General features: G+C 44.1%; 1 protein-coding gene across 1 annotated transcript; it reads left to right on the top strand.

Moving 5' to 3' along the window:
* Window positions 1–797: 797 nt before the first annotated feature.
* Window positions 798–6,638, top strand: LOC121188903 (stonustoxin subunit beta-like; the record flags this gene model as incomplete). Its single annotated transcript, XM_041048851.1, has 4 exons — window positions 798–865; window positions 4,475–4,648; window positions 4,974–5,133; window positions 6,162–6,638. Coding segments are annotated over 4 exons (879 nt in total), but the record flags the coding sequence as incomplete, so codon positions are not given.
* Between the last annotated feature and the right edge of the window lie 13,225 nt (window positions 6,639–19,863).

Raw genomic sequence — 19,863 nt, forward strand, 5'->3', positions numbered from 1 at the left:
TGATGTCCTGATTGTTTGAGCCTTGAGCACTATTAGCACTTTTATCATCATGTTTATAATCAGCTGTGTTGGTTTTGTTTTGCATTTCTTTGTGTTCTTTGTATATGTATCAAAAGGACGTCATCATCTGATCATCTGACTGCAAAATAAATCTACCTACAGGTACAAATAAAGTAACATGAACCTGAACCTGAGAATGATTTCAGTTGATGTGCAGATGAATGATTTGTGTTTTCTCTCCAGATGAAGGTAGAAAGTGTGTGTGAGCTGATGTGGATGTGAATTCAGCATCATGAATCAGTGTGAGGACAGAGAGGAGGGAGCCCCTCCCCCTAAAAGCAGTCTGTGTGGGGACCATGAGATCCAGACCAAAGCTCAGAGGTGAGATGAGGATCTCTAACTGTCCATGACTCTTCTCCATGTCAGAGCTCAGCACTCACATCACTGCACCATCATTATTCACACTCAAAGCTCTGTGTGTGTTGTGTTGAAGGCCAGAGCAGCAGCACACACCAGACTCTGCTGGACCTGGACCTGAACATGGACCTGAGCCCAGCTGTGTGTCCATGAAGAGTGACAGGTCAATGGGTCGCCTCATTAATTTCAAAGGACAGCCTCCCTCTGCTGCAAAGAAATGAGCTGCAACTGACTACATGTTTTCTTCATTACCATGACAACACTGTATGAATAATAGATATGTTGTCCCTGTCCCTGTGTCTCTGATGGTCTTAATCTCTGTGTCCACCAGGATCCATCAGAGACTAGACTTCCCTGTACCTGAGCCCAGCTGTGTGTCCATAAGAAGTGACAGGTCAAAGGATCACCTCATTGATTTCAAAGGACAGCCTCCCTCTGCTGCAAAGAAGTGAGCTGCAGCTGAGTTTAAAATGTATCAGACAGCTGTCCTGTATAATTGGTCTTCTATGAAAGATGAAGTGATTGTGTTTTGTCTCCAGGCTTCATGAATGACACAGTATATGAACATGATCAGGCTGAAACACAGGCTTTAGTGGCAAAGTTGATGTTTCTCTTTTCAAGAAAAGCACTTCTTATGTTCTTATATGTGTCATTCAGATCAGAACTAAAACTCCCTGTAACTCAGCACCTATCCAGTTCCAGTGTTTGTGTTAGTGTCCTGTAGCAGAGGTGAGACTTCTGTCAAACCCAGTGTGAGTCCTTAAAACTCATCATTTAAAAGGTGGACTTGTTGTGATGACTCTAGGTCATGAGGTACAGAACTGACTGCTTGTTTCCTCTCATTGAGAATGTCACAGCACAGTAGTGTTTGCTTTAATCAGGACAGTCACCACAGAACATAAAAGCAGCTGTTGTTTGTGTACAAAGCATAAAACACTCACAGATGCTGCAAACATAATGTGAGCTAATTCTTCATGATTCCTCCACAGAGTGGACCAGGAGAGCTCAGAGGTTCCCAGTGCTCAGTCTGCCCAGCAGCGTCAAACACACCTGGACTCCATATTTATGGTCTGTACATGGACAACAACTACTTTGACATCTGTTGTGTTGACAATAATCTCCATGCTGCACTTTTTAGAGCAGTGGATTGTCAGTGTGTCCAACATAGATCTGATGTTTGACTCCATGGTTTTACTTTGATTGTGTCATTCATATAGTTTTCTGTTCCAGCTGCTGGAGGAGAACATTGTCACTTTTGTGAAGAAGGAGCTGAAGAAGATCCAGAAGGTTGTGAGTCCAGATTACCCAGAATGCTCAGAGAGTCAGAGGGAGGATGAGGAGATGTTGGACGGTGAGGATGAAGAGCAGAGAGGGAGCAGCAGAGAAGCTTTTGTGAAGATCACAGTGAACTTCCTGAGGAGAATGAAGCAGGAGGAGCTGGCTGACTGTCTGCACAGCAGTAAGAGGATTTCTCTAAAGATTCAACATGATGGACAAATGGGACATTTACTAAAGTCTCAAGACATGGAGGGAAATATGTTCATGTGTGTTCTTCAGGGGGATGAACATGTCATGTTTTCTTTATGAATCAGTCATTGATGTTGTTTCTTGTTTGTTCATTCAGGACATGTTGCTGCAGTTTGTCAACGTAAACTTAAATCTGCTCTGAAGAAGAAGTTCCAGTGTGTGTTTGAGGGGATCTCTAAAGCAGGAAACCAGCCAGACCAGAAACAAGCATCAGACAAGAAGACATCTTTAAAGCCTCACCTGGAAGAGATGGACCAATCAGAACAGTGATGACAAAGGGAGTGGCTGGCATTGGGAAAACAGTCTTAACACAGAAGTTGACTCTGGACTGGGCTGAAGACAAAGCCAACCAGGACATACACTTCACATTTCCATTCACGTTCAGAGAGCTGAATGTGCTGAAAGAGAAAAAGTTCAGCTTGGTGGAACTTGTTCATCACTTCTTTACTGAAACCAAAGAAGCAGGACTCTGCAGGTTTGAAGAGGTCCAGGTTCTGTTCATCTTTGACGGTCTGGATGAGTGTCGACTTCCTCTGTACTTCCGCAACACTGACATCCTGACTGATGTTACAGAGTCCACCTCAGTGGATGTGCTGCTGACAAACCTCATCAGGGGGAAACTGCTTCCCTCTGCTCGCCTCTGGATAACCACACGACCTGCAGCAGCCAATCAGATCCCTCCTGAGTGTGTTGACATGGTGACAGAGGTCAGAGGGTTCACTGACCCACAGAAGGAGGAGTACTTCAGGAAGAGGTTCAGAGAGGAGGAGCTGACCAGAAGGATCATCTCCCACATCAAGACTTCACAAAGCCTCCACATCATGTGCCACATCCCGGTCTTCTGCTGGATCACTGCTACAGTTCTGGAGGATGTGTTGGAAACCAGAGAGGGAGGAGGGCTGCCCAAGACCCTGACTGAGATGTACATCCACTTCCTGGTGGTTCAGTCCAAACTGAAGAATGTTAAGTATGATGGAGGAGCTGAGACAGATCCACATTGGAGTCCAGAGACCAGGAAGATGATTGAGTCTCTGGGAAAACTGGCTTTTGAGCAGCTGCAGAAAGGAAACCTGATCTTCTATGAATCAGACCTGACAGAGTGTGGCATCGATATCAGAGCAGCCTCAATGTACTCAGGAGTGTTCACACAGGTCTTTAAAGAGGAGAGAGGACTGTACCAGGACAAGGTGTTCTGCTTCGTCCATCTGAGTCTTCAGGAGTTTCTGGCTGCTCTTCATGTCCATCTGACCTTCATCAAGTCTGGGGTCAATCTGCTGTCAGAAGAACAATCAACCTCCCTGTGGTCTGAACTGTCCAGAGACAAACCTGATCCAATGCAGCTCTACCAGAGGGCTGTGGACAAGGCTTTACAAAGTCCAAATGTATACCTGGACTTGTTCCTCCGCTTCCTCCTGGGTCTTTCCCTGCAGACCAATCAGACTCTCCTACGAGGTCTGCTGACACAGACAGGAAGTGTCTCACAGACCAATCAGCAAACAGTCCAGTACATCAAGAAGAAGATTGAAGAGACTCCCTCTGCAGAGCAAAGCATCAACCTGTTCCACTGTCTGAATGAACTGAATGATCGTTCTCTAGTGGAGCATATCCAACAGTCCCTGAGTTCAGGACGTCTCTCCACAGATAAACTGTCTCCTGCTCAATGGTCAGCTCTGGTCTTCATCTTACTGTCATCAGAAAAAGATCTGGACGTGTTTGACCTGAAGAAATACTCTGCTTCAGAGGAGGCTCTTCTGAAGCTGCTGCCAGTTGTCAAAGCCTCTAACAAAGCTCTGTAAGTGTATAGATAGTTGTATTTATTCATCATTATATAAAGACTCTGCTATTTTATTCAGCAGGAGGGAAAATAAATTCCTCTCTTCTTTAATTCCTTATCATTTCTGAGCTCTGAGCTTCATCACATTGAATCTGAATTAAAATAATGGATCCTACATTAAAGAGCCAAGTCTCAGCTTTAATTTGAGCAGGTTGACATCAGTATAGATAGAACTGTGTGGGAGATTCAGCCCTTTTAGTGGTTCAAAAGTAACTGGACAAATACACATGAAGTGAAACAGACTCATCAGATTTAATATTTAGTGTAAAATTCTTTGCAGTCATTGACTGTAGTATCCATTATTATATTTTAAAGTTAATGTGCTGAGAGCCTGAAGAACAAAACATGTCTAACTGTCCGAATATTTACGGCCTTGACTGTACATGTCTGTTTATTACTGATTGTGTCATATTTAACTGTCATGTCTCCAACTTGTTAAGAATAAAACAGAAAGGATTTGAATCAGAGCCAATGAAAGATGATCATCAATGTAGAAACTCCTCATTGGTTAACAGGTGGATAAAGAGCTGATATTTCTGCTTTACTGAACAAATCTGTGTTTGATGTTTGGCCCAGTTTTCAAATGCAGGTCTGTTAGTTTGCTGTGAGCTGCAGAGCAAACTGAGAGTTTTGTTCCTTTAATTGTCCTTTCAACACAAATGTTATTTGACTTTTTCTTCATTGTTTCCTCTTCAGACTGAGCAGCTGTAACCTCTCAGAGAAAAGCTGTGAAGCTCTGTCCTCAGTCCTCAGCTCCCAGTCCTCTAGTCTGAGACACCTGGACCTGAGTAACAATGACCTGCAGGATTCAGGAGTGAAGCTTCTGTCTGCTGGACTGAAGAGTCCACACTGTACCCTGGAGACTCTCAGGTCAGGATCCATCAACCTGTTTAGCTGATGATTTGCTCATATCTGATCAGTGGATAAAGAGCCAACTTTTGTACTTGTGATTTTTCAAAGTAAATTTTAATAAAGTGCAGCAGAACTTTCTAGACTCATCATCATCATGTTTTTGTTAAAGTTGTTGATTTATTTTAATCCTACAGATGACGTTTGGAAGGAATTTGCCTTAAATACATTGAACCTGGACCAAAATGGACCAGAACTGAAAACAAAAATATGAACCAAAAAGAAAACAAAACAGACCAGCAGGTGCTGACAGAGGGTTCCTGTGTGATGTTGTGTGTGTCTGCAGGCTGTCAGGATGTCTGATCACAGAGGAAGGCTGTGCTTCTCTGGCCTCAGCTCTGACCTCCAACCCCTCCCATCTGAGAAAGCTGGACCTGAGCTACAATCATCCAGGAGACTCAGGAGTGAAGCTGCTGTCTGCTGGACTGAAGGATCCGCACTGGAGACTGGACACCCTCAGGTATGGAGAGGCCTGCTGCAGCCACAGACAGTGTGTGATAGAGGAGGAAGAGCTGGAAACATTTAGTGTGTCACAGCTGATGACAGATCTCTACAGAAGTGCTTTGAATTCAACAACACAAAGAGGGGTTTTCTTTAATTCTGACTTCAGTATCTCATCATGACTCACTGTGTCATATTTAAGAGAAAATATGTGACAATCATTAAATCAGGTGTGGTCAGCTGTTTTCTGTGACCTTAGCAGGACTTTCTCAGACTGGATTTCATGCTGCATCAGCACAAAGCCAGTGTGGAAACATTTGAGCTGCTGCTGGTTGAACTGCTCCTGAACCAACAGAGCCACTTTGAGCACTCAGAGTGCTTTCACCACAACAACCCCAAAGACTTTAGATACCTGTTCAGTGCTGACACACTAATAATAACATCCCAACAATAATAAGACCATCTACACTGCTCAGAGACATTCATCTGCCAGTGTCTCAGACCAAGGAGGAAATGAAATCAGGTCTCTTATCATGTCTCTGTCTCCTAAAATATATCCATGATCAATAATCAGCTGAACCTCTCTGAGATCCTGATCTTTTCACTCTGAGATCTTTTGTTGTGTCTGACACCAAAAGTGATATCAAATGGAGAAGACAAATGATGAAATCTTTCCTCCATGTCACCTCCCTGCTCTGTATAATTCCAAGATAAGGACTCCAGGTCCTTTGTGTCTTTGCTGAATGAACAGAATAATCAAAGCATCTGTGTATGAGAGCCATGTAATGTCCATGTTTGCATGCTGAAAGAGAACGTGCTGGTCTGACCCCCCTCCTCCTTTCAGGGTGGAGCCTGGTGGAGTCCGATGGTTGAGACCAGGTCTGAGGAAGTGTAAGTGTGGTTTTCATTTGATTCCTGAAAACAAAGCAGCTCACATTCAACCATCTTCCAAGTGTCAATCAATGATCAGATGATAGATCAATAACTGCAGCTGTGTTGTGTCTTCTCTCCATCAGATTTCTGTGAACTCACCATTGACACAAACACAGTAAACACAAAGATCAAACTGTCTGACAACAACAGGAAGGTGACACATGTGGAGGAGGATCAGCCATATCCTGATCATCCAGACACATTTGACCAGTGTCCTCAGCTGCTGTGTAGCAATGATCTGACTGGTCGCTGTTACTGGGAGGTCGGGTGGAGAGGAGGAGTTTATATATCAGTGAGTTACAGAGGAATCAGAAGGAAACGAGACAGAAAAAACCATGTGTTTGGATGGAACGATCAGTCCTGGAGCCAGTACCGCTCTGATGGTGATTACTCTGTTTGGCACAATAACAGAGTGACACCTGTCTCCTCCTCCTCCTCCTCCTCCTCTTCATCATCTTCCTCTGTCTCTGACAGAGTAGCAGTGTATGTGGACTGTCCTGCTGGCTCTCTGTCCTTCTACAGAGTCTCCTCTGACTCACTGATCCACCTCTACACCTTCAACACCACATTCACTGAACCTCTGTATCCTGGGTTTGGGTTCTGGTGGTCTGGTTCCTCAGTGTCTCTGTGTAGAGTGTAGCAGAGAGAGTCTCCTGCTGTTAGGGAAACTCTCTCACTGTTGAACAGATAGTTCAGTCTGTACATGTCTGTCTCTTTCACTCACTCACACACACCTTTTCAGATTCATGTATTAAAGCAGTTTATTTGTTAAACTCTTCTAAATGATTACTTGTAAACTTCTTCCTCTTCCAGTCCTTTAAAGGTGGAAGCTACGATTATTACAGGAGAAAAATGTTGCTGACTTTTACTTTTTTAACATTCTAATCATGATCTTGTCCTTTCACATTAAAAGCATCATTGTGAACATCAGTGTTTTGTCTTTCTCTGAATCTTGGGACAACTGAGCTCATTCATTTCAAACTAAAATGCTGCCACAGTTTATCTGAAAGATCTGAGAAAAATCAAAGATAGAAACTTGTCAAACTGTCTTTCAGAGGTTCACAGAGTTAGAAAGCTCCTGACTACTCTGAAGCGTTTGAGCCTCGATTCACTGTCATTGTCAGTGGTGTGTGCAGAGTTGTAGTTACTGACAGTGACCAGTGGAGGGCAGAAGACTCCTGTTCAGTCAACACCAAGGGGGGAGTTGTAGGTTTCAGCAGTGAGGATCACTTCCGCGTTCAAAAAGCTGCAGTTCCTCGGCTGCCGCTGGGGGCTGGCTCCAGAAGTGAGCAATTCTCCATTGACCCCCATGTTAAAATAGCCAACTTTACAGCCAAAAAAAACATATTTACAGCCTGGTACATTTTTTGTTTTTGGTCTCTATTGATAGTTTTCACCTCCTTGAACACTGTGAGGGGGATGAATTTTTTTGTACCACAACCGTTTTAGTGTTATTTAGGCTTAATAAATTGGGGCGTGGTTACATTGAGTGACAGTCCGTAGACAGGCACTGACAGTTAGCTCGTTGCTAAAGCATCGGCTGGGCTAGGCGGCTACATCCAGAGGCCTCCGGCTGCCTCCAGAGGTTGACAGGGGCTGCTGTGTCCGTGTTTGTTTGCCAATGTTCGGATAGGTTTTTTGTGACAGTATGGCTTGTTGTAGTGTGGACTGTACTAACGGACCGTCGAAGGAGTCTGTGTTGCAGTTTTTTCGGTAAGTAAATTTCTCACTATTTTACCTGGATGTTTGCACTAATTAGCATGTACCGGCATATTTTGCCGCTGGCTTATGACTTAATTGCCGATTTATGGTTGCTGCTGATACAGACAGAGGACCGGAGCGGATAATGTTAGGAGCGCTGATGCAGTGTATTCCGTGCTCTCAGAGTCCGTTTATTGCGGGAATACTAGGCTACAATTTTATTTCTTCTCATTTTTAAAAAGTCCGACATTGCATGGATAGAGCAGCTCCGTCAGTAAGCGGCTGCTGTTTGTGTGCTGCTGTAACTGTAAGTGGATAGTGGATGGAGGCAACGGCGAAAGCCGGTAAATATTAAACATTTTAATATATTATTATCATCATTATTTTGTATCGTTCACTCATTATATATCATTAATAATAGTGACAATAATAATAACAATAATAATAATGTATTAATCTTTTTAATATATTTTATTAATATGAAATAATAATGATTGTTTCACAGTTAAATAACAGGCTAGATATAAATTTCCCCCCACAACTCCACCAAACCCTGCAGCTCCATCTAAAACCTCTCTATCTGAAACAGTCATGTTTAAAACACAGCAGCAACATTATGATCTCTGTTGTATGCTGTGTGTCGCGGTTACACGGGGTCGAGCTAGTCGGGTCGGACTCGGGGACTGTCTGTGGTGGATGTAGCTGCGTGTAGCTGCCGCTTAGCTTGTTAGCCTAGCTGATTAGCCTTAGGCTAGCTCGGTTGCTCCGAGCTAAGTGGTCGGGTTCTCGACCGGCTGACCCATAGAGCAACCGCCTCTTCGCCAAATATGGAAAGTACACTCCCACTAAAATCCAAGATGCCGCAGCTCAAATGCCCATGGTTTGGTCACAAAAACGACTGCCCGAAACCAATGGGTGACGTCACGGGTGCTACGTCCATGTCTTATACAGTCTATGGATTGAACCCACGACCCTCCGATCTCAGGCCGGTCCAAAGTCCAAAGCCGCACTCTTAATGTGCTCCGCCACAGCTGCCCCACCTAAATGTCCAGATTTTTTTGTCAAGGGCCTCGCTGACTCAGTAAAAAGTTTCAGATCTGGGAAATGATCTTCCACCTTCACACACCTGCCGCCTTTAGTTCCTTCAGGAATTTTCTGATGTCAGCAGGAGGATACAGACTCTGCTGATCCTCCTGTGTCGGTGTGACAGTGCCATTCCACTCCATAGAACATTTTACAGTTTTACTTCTTTTAAAAGTTTTTGCACTATTTTGCACAATTTCTGGATTTTTTCTTTTTTGAGACAGTTTCAAGAACTCTTCATCAGAGATATACTCCTCATCAGTTTGCTCCTCACACAATGACAAGCTATCACATAACATGTCGCTCCTCTGACTGTCACTGTCAAACATTTCATGTTTGCTGACGTTGCAAACACCATGTAGTTAAAACCATCCACCTTAAAAGTCAGGAAGAGATTCAGATCCCCAGGGTTATCTTTCAGGATCATGAACCTGCCTGCGATGACACACAACATGCTTTAACAGTGGAGACTTACAGCCCAAAGCATTTTAATCGGGGAAACAAGCTTACCAAGACGTGACCATTCTTTGGACAGTGTCCCGTCTTCAATATACAGGGGGATAATGGAAATAATAATCTTTTTGGTTGGATTAACCAGCAGAGGCACAAGAGCAAATGTGTCCTGGATAACTATTCCAGTTTCAACCAACTCATTAACTTTGGCAATGCTGTCCAAAAAAATAACAACTGCACCATTCCTGCTGGAGGCAGACTTCACGCTGCCGTACCTCGTTACGTTTGTTGAGTTTGTTTCTCAAAACGCAGCTTTATAATATAACATCATATGATGGATGTTTTGCACCTTATTGTAATTCAAAGGCAATACACACAAGATGTACAAAGAATAAGATCAATTTGCAATGGACGTCGTGGTTACATCACTGCATTTTCACTTGTGGTGGCAGAAAATCAGCAGAAAAAAGTCGAGGTAAATGGGTGAGATCTTAAATTGACACCTGCCATCTAAAGACACACCCTTTTTCTGCTGAGGTCACTGAAGATTAAACCTGACATGTACTTGATACAAATACAAGAATACAGAGACACAACATTTCACTCACAGCCAGGACTTGTCTTCTACAATTTTCTTTATGCTCCACAACCACTGGACTAAAGTGGGCAGATGTAGGAAGGGACTAGATGTCCGAGGTTTTCTAAAATTAACTCCTTCTACCTTAGACCAAAGGTTTACCAATTACCCTCTGTATGTACAGAAAAGTTTCCATATAAGTTAAAATGATAAGTAATAACTTCCAGTTGTCAATATATATATCACCATGAACGCAAAACTTTCATTTTAGTTTCAAAAGGGAACATATTGTTATTCCTACAACTTTTTCCCAGTTAAGCAGGAAAAGTTTGGTTTGCATTATCAGTAACATAACACAGCTCTGATATGGCTGTAATTGATCAGTAAACAGTGACATAAGGCTGATATCCCAAAGTACAAACAAGAGCACAGGAGTGAGACTAAAGTCCAAACTGTAGAGACTGAGGTAGAAGCTGCAAAAGTCCTGAGAGCTGAAAACAGAGAGACGTTTTAGAACAGAGCTTTCTCTCTAATCTTCAGCATAGATACACAAGTTTAGCTACTGAAGACACAGCTAAGGAGAGGAGAATGTTAAGAGTTGGCAATGGCCGGCTGTGTTACCAAGCCGGGTCACAGCAGCAGTGCAGCCATCCCCTACTACCCTGGAACATTGTGTTCCCAGAATGCAGGTTTACTTGTGGTTCCTAAAGTCTCCAATAGAGAGAATGGGAGGCAGAGCCCTCAGATATCAGGCTCCTCTACTGTGGAACCATCTACTAGTTTGGCTCTTGGAGGCAGACGCCCTCTCCATGTTTAAGAGGAGGCTTGAAACTTTCCCTTTTGATGAACCTTATAGTCAGAGCTGAGTAAGGCTTTCCTGAATGAGCCACTAGTTATGCTGCTATAGGTCTACACTGCTGGAAGACTTCCCATGATGCACTGATTTCCTCTCTCCTCCTCTCCCTCTCCATCTGTACACATTCATATCCCATTAATGTATGTTACTAACTTGGCTTCTTCTCTCTCCCATGGTGTTGTGCTTTCTCGTCTCTGCAGTTACTTCCACCTCCAGAGCTGCAGAGTCTGGATCTGTGGCTGCAGGAAAACTACTGTTCCACATGCAAAGCACTGGTGGTTGATCTTCAACATAAATGATAAAAAAGACTTGGAGGACGCCTGTTTCAACTATATAAGTCAGACTGCTGAAGCCTCATGTTTGCTTCTTTTGAACTTTGGAAGTCCCTTTTACACAGGACATGGACTGTGGATTTTATGCTCCATCATTTAGGAGGATCCAAAGCAACAACCACAAATGATTTACATTTACATAAAAGCATGTGAATGTTTTTGAACATTTGAAGTTTAAAAGACAAACTAGAAAAATAGGCACGTTTCCTTTAACACAAAACATAATGCTCTGAACCCAAAAAGGGAAACCTAAGTTGACAGTACAAAAATCTCACAGATACAATCAGCATAAATAAAGAACACAACAAACACATCCCAATGAACTGAAACACTGACATCAACTAAAAAAAGTTTGACTTACTGAAAACCTTGGAGGTGATCTGGACTTTCCTGTAGTTTCCTCTTGTCCTTGTAACAGCAGTAGCTCCTCCCTTCCTTGTCAATAATTGTGCAGAAATATCTGAGTGCTTCTTTCTTCCTAAATCATGAGCAAGTCCTGTCCAGTCCAACTGTCTCTGCTCCTGTTTGACTTCTGAACTTGTCTCTGGCTGTGTGTCCACTTACTGCAGCCTGTGACATCAGACTGTAGAATGTTGATACATCAAAGGCATCAAAGGACAAACACACACTCTCTCTCTCTCTCTCACACACACACACACATTCTCGTCTTAATATAGTTATGAGGATACATGTTGCCATAAGTCGTTCCCTTGTCCCTTAACCTAACCTTAACCATCATAACTGAAAGCCTAACTCTAACCAAAACATAACCCATACTAATGATATTCAATCTTCTCAAAAATGCCAAATGAATTACAACAATAATCACTCAGGACCATTCAGCTGGGTTGGTGAATTCAGCACCAAGGACAGCAGCAGCTGAACTGTACACAACTACATGTACTAACACACAGCAAATTCACAAAGTACTAAAATCTGGAGTCAGGCAAAAAAGTGTGAAAGAGTTACATTTCTGGAGTTTATTTTATAACTCTGACTACAGTTTGTGTTAAGGTGTACACCCAGGCTGAGTTGAATTTTGGAGTTTATTCCCTGGTGTTCAGGATCTGGTTTTAACTCTGTCCCTGGAGTTCACGACGCATTTTATCGCGGCATGAGCAGCACAAGGAACGTCGTCACAAGGCTGGTAAGAGCATGATTTTTATCAAAAAGTACTTTAAATGTGTGATATTTTGTCATTGTTCTCACTTTATCTACTTACATAGTACCGCTAATGACTGCGAACTTGATGTTGAACGTAACCCCATTGCTTTTACTCCATTATTTAGAGCAAGTAGCTCCCGCAGCATTAGTTAGCTAACTGTCCTTAGCTGCCATTGTGGAGCTGTTAGCTTTCACTCAAACGTTAATGTCGGCCATACTGTCTGTGGCGTGTGATGTGTCTGTATGACGGTAAGGACAAACTGTTTGATAAGCTTCACAAATTAATGACGACGCGCATCTTGAAGGTAATTAATACTGTTTTGGAAATAACCATCCAACAATGCAACCGCATGTTGGTGTTTTAAGAGAATAATTTCCGGCTCAACGGCACAGACGCAGCTGAAAAGTCAGTTTTGGCTAGCATGCTAACAGTTGAGCTTATAAACTGTAGCCTTGTTGTTTTGAACAGCGGTGAGAAACGTGTATTTTAACAGTGTGTAGTTGGGATAAACTTTAACTTGAACATGTTATTCTCAGACATATGACATTTTCTTCCTTTATGTCAAACCAACATGTTGATCAAAGTACAACATGGAGGGAAGAAGAAGGACATTAAACTGGAAGAGGCTTGCTTCTCAGATTTTCTCAGTGCAGGTCAGTCAGATGTTTAGTATTAAATTAATAAAGATGTAAACATTTTATAACGTGGAGTTGTTATGGTATAGTCCAGCAGAAGTTTCTTATCCCAGAGACTACAACACTGAAAGTCACAGATCAACAGGGAGCAGAGGTGGATGAGGATGTTTCAAAGATCTGTGTTTTTTCATCTACAGTGATGATGGTAGGACATTTAAAAATTCATATTTTGCTGCACTTATATTTTGAGAGATTTGTATCTTGACACAGACAAAAATATGTGATTGTGAGAAGTGGATGATAAGAATTCCAAAGTACAGTATTTAATCAGTTCATATTAAGCTGTATGTGTTGTCTGCATTTCAGACCTCCCATCTACTGAAGCATCTATGAACCTGGCTGATCGTTCAGACCTGACAGAATATGTGACCCTCACTACTTGTGGTAAGCAGAGTTATAGGTAATGGTAATGTTTTGTCTTGAGACAGGTAATATCCAGCCAGGTATGTGATATAGTTTTAATGTGCTGGACTTTAGATTTTATTTGCCTTATACTTGTGTGTGTGTGATCTTCAGATCTAAGTGTCCTGCAGCAAGGGTGTGAAGGCTCCTCCTCTCCAAGTCTGACAGATACACTGTCAGTCTCAAGCACTTTAAGCAGAGACACAAGTGATTCTGGATGCCAGCCTTTGATGGACAGTGTCCTTTCAGAAAATATCATTGTTTTCCAACTTGTATACAACTAGACTACAACTAGTAATTATTCATTAATTCTTAAAAAATGAAAGTAATATGTATGTAATAGGTATTAGAAGAATGATGAATTTGCTTACAACATAGATCTAACTGTAGTTGTAAATATGTTTATAATGTTTTCTTTTTTAGAATGTGGAGCAAATTCTTACTTCAAAACCAGCAGAGATGACTGTGATTAAAGAGTATGAAGAGACTGGAAGTTTGAAATATTCCAGCACACGGTTACTGGTTAATATTATTGTCGCTCACATGCATGGAAAAGAAGGGTAAGAGGCTTCAACTTAATCCTGTATCCTTTTCTAAAAAATATGTACATAAAAAAAATCCCTCTTGCAGGAGAGCTGTTAGTAAAGCAACAAAAGAGTTCCATGCCCTTGGGATTGTTTCACTTTTCCCATCTTTGAAAGACCCATACTCCAAAAATGATATATAAGTTTAACTCCCTCTTTTGCAAATAAGCAACATACAGTATTTGTTCTTTTTTTCTTTCAGGAACACTTCTATGATATTCAGAGCAACAAAGGCTTTCTTGAGTGGCGCATGAAGTTATGCGCCGTAATGTTTGTATGTAATGTTTACAGTAAAGTCACAGATACTATTACACTCTGAATGAAATGGAAAAAGGGGCAAGGTCAGCCATGCCCCTTGGTCTGAAACAGACCTACAATTTACAATATAATAAGTGATGCACAGATGGTAAACATCAGTTTTTTCTGCAGTAGAAACTCACTCTTCTGAACTCTGTTTTTGAGGAATGAAGCTTTCTGGATTCAACTTCTCTGATCTCCTGTATTTGATTGACTTTGTGAATTTCTTCTCAGCAGAAGACTTGAATACTTGGAAGAAAAAGACTTAGAGAATGAAGAGTAAAAGAGTAAGGTGTGGTGCATCAATCCCCCTCTTCAGGTCAGCTCTAGTGGCGCTGTACCATGCCCTATCACCTGACCTGAAGGCGGAGTCGGGGACTCTGAGGAGTGACCGGATGTGGCTGTTCATCCAGGCTTTCTGATTGGAGAAGTCCTGGATGAGTCTTTTTGTTGTCACATGTTCCACACAGAACCTGATGGAGTTCAGTACAGCTTCTGTGTGTTCAGCCAGGTCCTCATGTTTGAGGAGCTCCCACTCTGTCTGTGAGAAGCAGTGTTGGAGCTGAGCGAGTTCATCCTCAGGCCAGCTCCAACACTGCTTCTCACAGACAGAGTGGGAGCTGCATGAACTCATCTTCAGGGGATTCCTTCACCTGTTCAAGACACCAAAGAAGAAAATGGGACCTTTCTGTACCTGGAAATGAAAACAAATACCTGAAGGTAACTTAACCTTCCTCTCACCTTCTTTAAAGACTGATTAACACCAAAAAGTCAATCAAAGATCAAGAGAAGCTCAGTGGAATGAGGTTCATCAGGGTTTCTGACCAGTTGCAGCATCAGGAAATGTGACCTTACTGTACCTGGAAACCAAAACAGTACATGACACTGCAGCCAGCTGACGTCTGTCTATCTATAAATCTAAATATAATAATATGGACAGACGCAGCAGAGCACTGGTTCAGCTATCCCATGTTCTGACATGTCGTCTCTCTACTCTTCCATCTGTTGACTCTTTCCTACCAGCAGCCAGTAGGAACGTGGTTAATACACTGAGCATCTCCCACATCCATGTGATGCTGAATCAGGCTAGTGTGTGATGGTGTATCTGAGGAGACAAGAGAGAATTAAACAGCTTCACTGGATCTTTCCTCTGAGTGTGTGATAGATAATCTGACCGACCGTCTACGAGGTTTAGATGCTCAGAATAGTTGAGTCTCCCTGTTTAGGTGAAGATAAGACTCCAACGAGCTGAACAGGTTCAACTGTCTGTGGAAACTTCAGAGAAAAAGTGAGCACAGTGATTCATTCTGCAATGTTTCTATCCAACTCTTCATAATTCAATATATTTAGACAGAACCAAATCATTCTGATATTACTTACAAACATTATGAGACTGTATGTTTAGACAATACTTTTCACATCTTCTGAGGTCAGTGATGTGTGCACTACAGCAAAAAAAGGATTTCAATGGAACAATGTCTACAGAGCCTCTTACAGCTCTTTGCTTCTTCTACACAGTCATTATGACAAGTTCACCACAGAAAGAGATAAACATATGGACTCAATATAGAAAAAGAAGCCAAAAAATGCCACCTCTGTAAGACTGTTAATATATTTTACATTTTAGAAAAAAAAACTTCATTAGTTTGGCTGATAAAAGGATTTAGTCAAATGAAATTAACTTAAACACATAAAGTCCAACTACTTCTCCATCTATGAGGTGTTAGTAATTTGATCACATCTGACACAGAAGCTGCTACTGTTAAAAATCCAACTCTTTATAACTGTTGCTGTTATGGTAGTCTATTAATCGAGCCGTGGACCCAAAAGCAGACAGGCAGGAAGGTAAGGATTCAACCAGTTTATTAGTTACTCTCAGCAAACACAGGATTGGTCGATGAGACGAAAACGGGACGGAGAAGAGATTCCTGGGCGGCGGGAGAGAGTCGGCTGGAGCGGCGATGAATGGAGATGTGAGGGAAGGAACCGGGGGAAACTGCGAGGAGAGAAAGCACACTGGTTAGTGGGGATCCGGAGGACAAAGAACAAAAAGGTTAGTATATTCACAAAAAGTGTTCTCAAGGAAGCGAGTCTAGTCACCGCGACAGATGACGGAACGAACTGGCGAGGAAGGACAGGAACGCCAAGCCTCTTATACTTTTGGAGCAGACTGATTGGGCCCAGATTGCACCCAGGTGTGCGCAATCAGCCAAAGCCGGAGACAGGAGTGGGGAGGAGCCGCCCAGGAATCTACCAACAAAACACACCCACACCAAAAAAAACACAAGCACACAGAGAGAAAAACAAAAGGAGAAACACAACCAAAAAACCCCAGAGGCAGCCGAGCTGCCTCACAACAGTACCCCCCCCTCAACGACCGCCTCCAGGCGGTCCACCAGGTTTATCAGGGTGGGCAGAATGGAAGTCCCTGATGAGTTGGGGGTCCAAGATGAGGGACTTGGATACCCAAGAGCGCTCCTCCGGACCATATCCTTCCCAGTCGACCAGATATTGGAGGCCTCGACCCCGACGGCGGACATCCAGCAACCGATGGACAGAATAGGCCGGCCAATCATCCACCATCTGGGCGGGAGGAGGGGGAACGGTCGGAGGGCTGAGAGGGCTGGAAAAGGCAGGCTTGAGCAGGGAGACGTGAAATGTGGGGTGAATGCGCAGAGACCGGGGGAGTTTTAAACGGACAGAGACAGGATTAATTATTTTCTCCACCTCAAAAGGACCAATAAACTTGGGGGCCAGCTTTTTTGACTCTGTTTTTAAGGGGATGTCTTTAGCAGAAAGCCAAACCTTTTGCCCAGGGGTGTAGTTAGGGGCCGGGGTCCTGCGCCGATCAGCTTGCTTTTTGGTGATGGTGGAGGTTCGGAGTAGGGCTTTGCGTGCCTCTTTCCAGACTCGTCGGCAGCGGTTCATGTGGGCTTGGACCGATGGCACCGCTAGGTCTTTCTCCTCTTCTGGAAAGAGAGGTGGTTGATAGCCTAAGGAACATTCAAATGGGGACATACCTGTTGCAGATGAGAGCAGAGTGTTGTGGGCATACTCAATCCAGGGGAGATGTATAGACCAGGTGGAGGGATTGTGGGAGGAAAGGCAACGGAGAGCAGCTTCCAACTCTTGATTTGCCCTCTCAGTTTGACCATTTGACTGAGGGTGGAATCCCGAGGAGAGGCTGACGGTGGCACCCAGGGAGCTGCAGAAGGCCTTCCAGACTTGGGAGGTGAACTGGGGACCTCTGTCGGAGACTATATCTGAAGGGATTCCGTGGAGTCTGAATACATGAGAGACCAGGGTGTCTGCAGTCTCACGGGCAGAGGGGAGCTTGGGTAAAGGGATGAAATGAGCGGATTTGGAGAAGCGATCGATGACTGTGAGTATGGTGGTGTGACCGTGGGAGGGAGGTAAGCCAGTAACAAAGTCTATTGCAATGTGGGACCATGGGCGTTGAGGAACAGAAAGGGGTAGGAGTTTTCCAGCCGGGGATCGATGGGTGGACTTGTTCCGGGAACAGGTAGGGCAAGCCGCAATGTACTCCCGGGTATCGGCCTCCAGAGAGGGCCACCAGAAATGGCTTCGGAGAAGAGCGAGGGTCCTCTTGATTCCTGGATGACAGAACATTTTTGAGTTGTGTGCCCACTGGAGGACCGAGGAACGAACAGACTGAGGAACGAAGAGTTTGCCAGGGGGACCAGTACCTGGGTCAGGCTCCTCCTGCTGAGCAGCTTGCAACTCAGTTATGAACGGCCAGGTTAAGGCTCCTATGATGCAGGAAGTTGGCAAAATGGTATCGGGAGTGGAGGGTTTGGCGTCAGCGTCAAACTGACGGGATAGGGCATCCGGTTTGGCATTTTTTGAGCCTGGCCGATAAGTGATGGTAAACTTAAAACGACCAAAGAAAAGCGCCCACCGAGCCTGACGAGAATTCAACCTCTTAGCGGACTGCAGGTATGCCAGGTTCTTATGGTCAGTCCACACTAAGAAAGGCTGCTCCGCCCCTTCTAGCCAGTGCCTCCACTCCTCTAATGCCAGCTTCACTGCCAGGAGTTCTCTGTTGCCAACATCATAGTTGCGCTCTGCAGGAGATAGCCGCCGGGAGAAATAGGCACAGGGGTGAAGTTTCTGGTCAGTGGGAGAGCGTTGGGAGAGGATGGCTCCGACTCCCACATCAGAGGCGTCCACCTCAACCACGAACTGGCGGACCGGATCGGGTTGAGTCAGGATAGGGGCTGAAGTGAACCGTCTCTTGAGGAGGGTGAACGCCTGTTCTGCTTCAGACGTCCACTGGAAAGGGATAGAGATTGAGGTTAAACTGGTCAAAGGTGCGGCTATGGTACTGTAACTGCGAATGAACCTACGGTAGAAGTTTGCAAACCCCAAAAACCTTTGAAGCTGTTTACGGTTTGTTGGAGTGGGCCAATCCACCACAGCTTGGATCTTGCTGGGATCAGCTTGAACCTGGCCTTGCTTAATGATGAATCCCAGGAAGGCGACTGTGTCTGTGTGAAACTCACATTTCTCTGCTTTTACGTACAGCCGGTTTTCCAAGAGTCTCTGCAGTACTTGGCGAACGTGTTCATGGTGTTGCTGGGGATCTTTGGAAAAGATGAGGATGTCATCTAGGTACACAAAGACAAAACGGTTCAAAAAGTCTCTTAATACATCATTAACCAGAGCTTGGAAAACGGCTGGTGCATTGGTTAATCCGAAGGGCATCACCAGGTATTCAAAATGGCCGAGGGGGGTGTTGAAGGCTGTCTTCCATTCATCCCCCTCTCGGATTCTTACCAAGTGGTATGCGTTGCGAAGGTCCAGTTTAGTGAAAATGCAGGATCCGTGTAGAGACTCAAAAGCGGAAGAGATGAGGGGCAGCGGGTATTTATTTTTAATGGTTATGTTATTGAGCTCTTTGTAATCAATACAGGGGCGGAGAGTCTTATCTTTCTTCTCCACAAAGAAAAAGCCGGCCCCCAGGGGAGAGGAAGATGGACGAATGATTCCAGCTTGAAGAGAGTCCTGTATGTAGATCTCCATCGCCTCCCGCTCTGGTTTCGACATGTTATATAACCTGCCAGAGGGGAGAGATGAGCCAGGAACCAGGTCTATGGGGCAGTCGTATGGTCTGTGTGGAGGAAGGGATAGAGCCTTGCTCTTGCTGAAAACCTCCCCGAGGTCATGGTATTCGGGGGGCACGGTGGAAAGATCTGGCAGATCAGTAGTGGTAGGAGAGTGGAGGCTAACAGAGGGGGGAAGAGCAGAGTGAAGACAGGATTGGTGACAGTGAATTGACCAGTTTGTAACCTTACCCGCTGCCCAGTCGATATGAGGGTTATGGGTCTTGAGCCAGGGATGTCCAAGAACCAGAGGAGTTTGGGGAGCAGAAAAAACCAGGAAGCTGATCCTCTCGTGGTGGTTGCCTGAAAGAACTAAGTGCAACGGTTCAGTTTTATGAGTGACTTTAGCCAAGTACTTGCCATTGAGGGCACAGACGGGGATGGATCCAGAGAGGGGCTCCATCTTAATTCCAGCTTGTTGGATCAATTCCAAGTCCAGGAAATTCTGCTCGGCACCAGAATCCACCAGAGCCCAGAGGGGAAGAGGCTGGTGGAGCTGCAGGGATGCTGGGAGTAGCAGTCTAGGGAGATTTT

Source organism: Toxotes jaculatrix, chromosome 10 (genome assembly GCF_017976425.1).
Source record: "Toxotes jaculatrix isolate fToxJac2 chromosome 10, fToxJac2.pri, whole genome shotgun sequence".
In the NCBI taxonomy this organism is placed as follows: Eukaryota; Metazoa; Chordata; class Actinopteri; family Toxotidae; genus Toxotes; species Toxotes jaculatrix.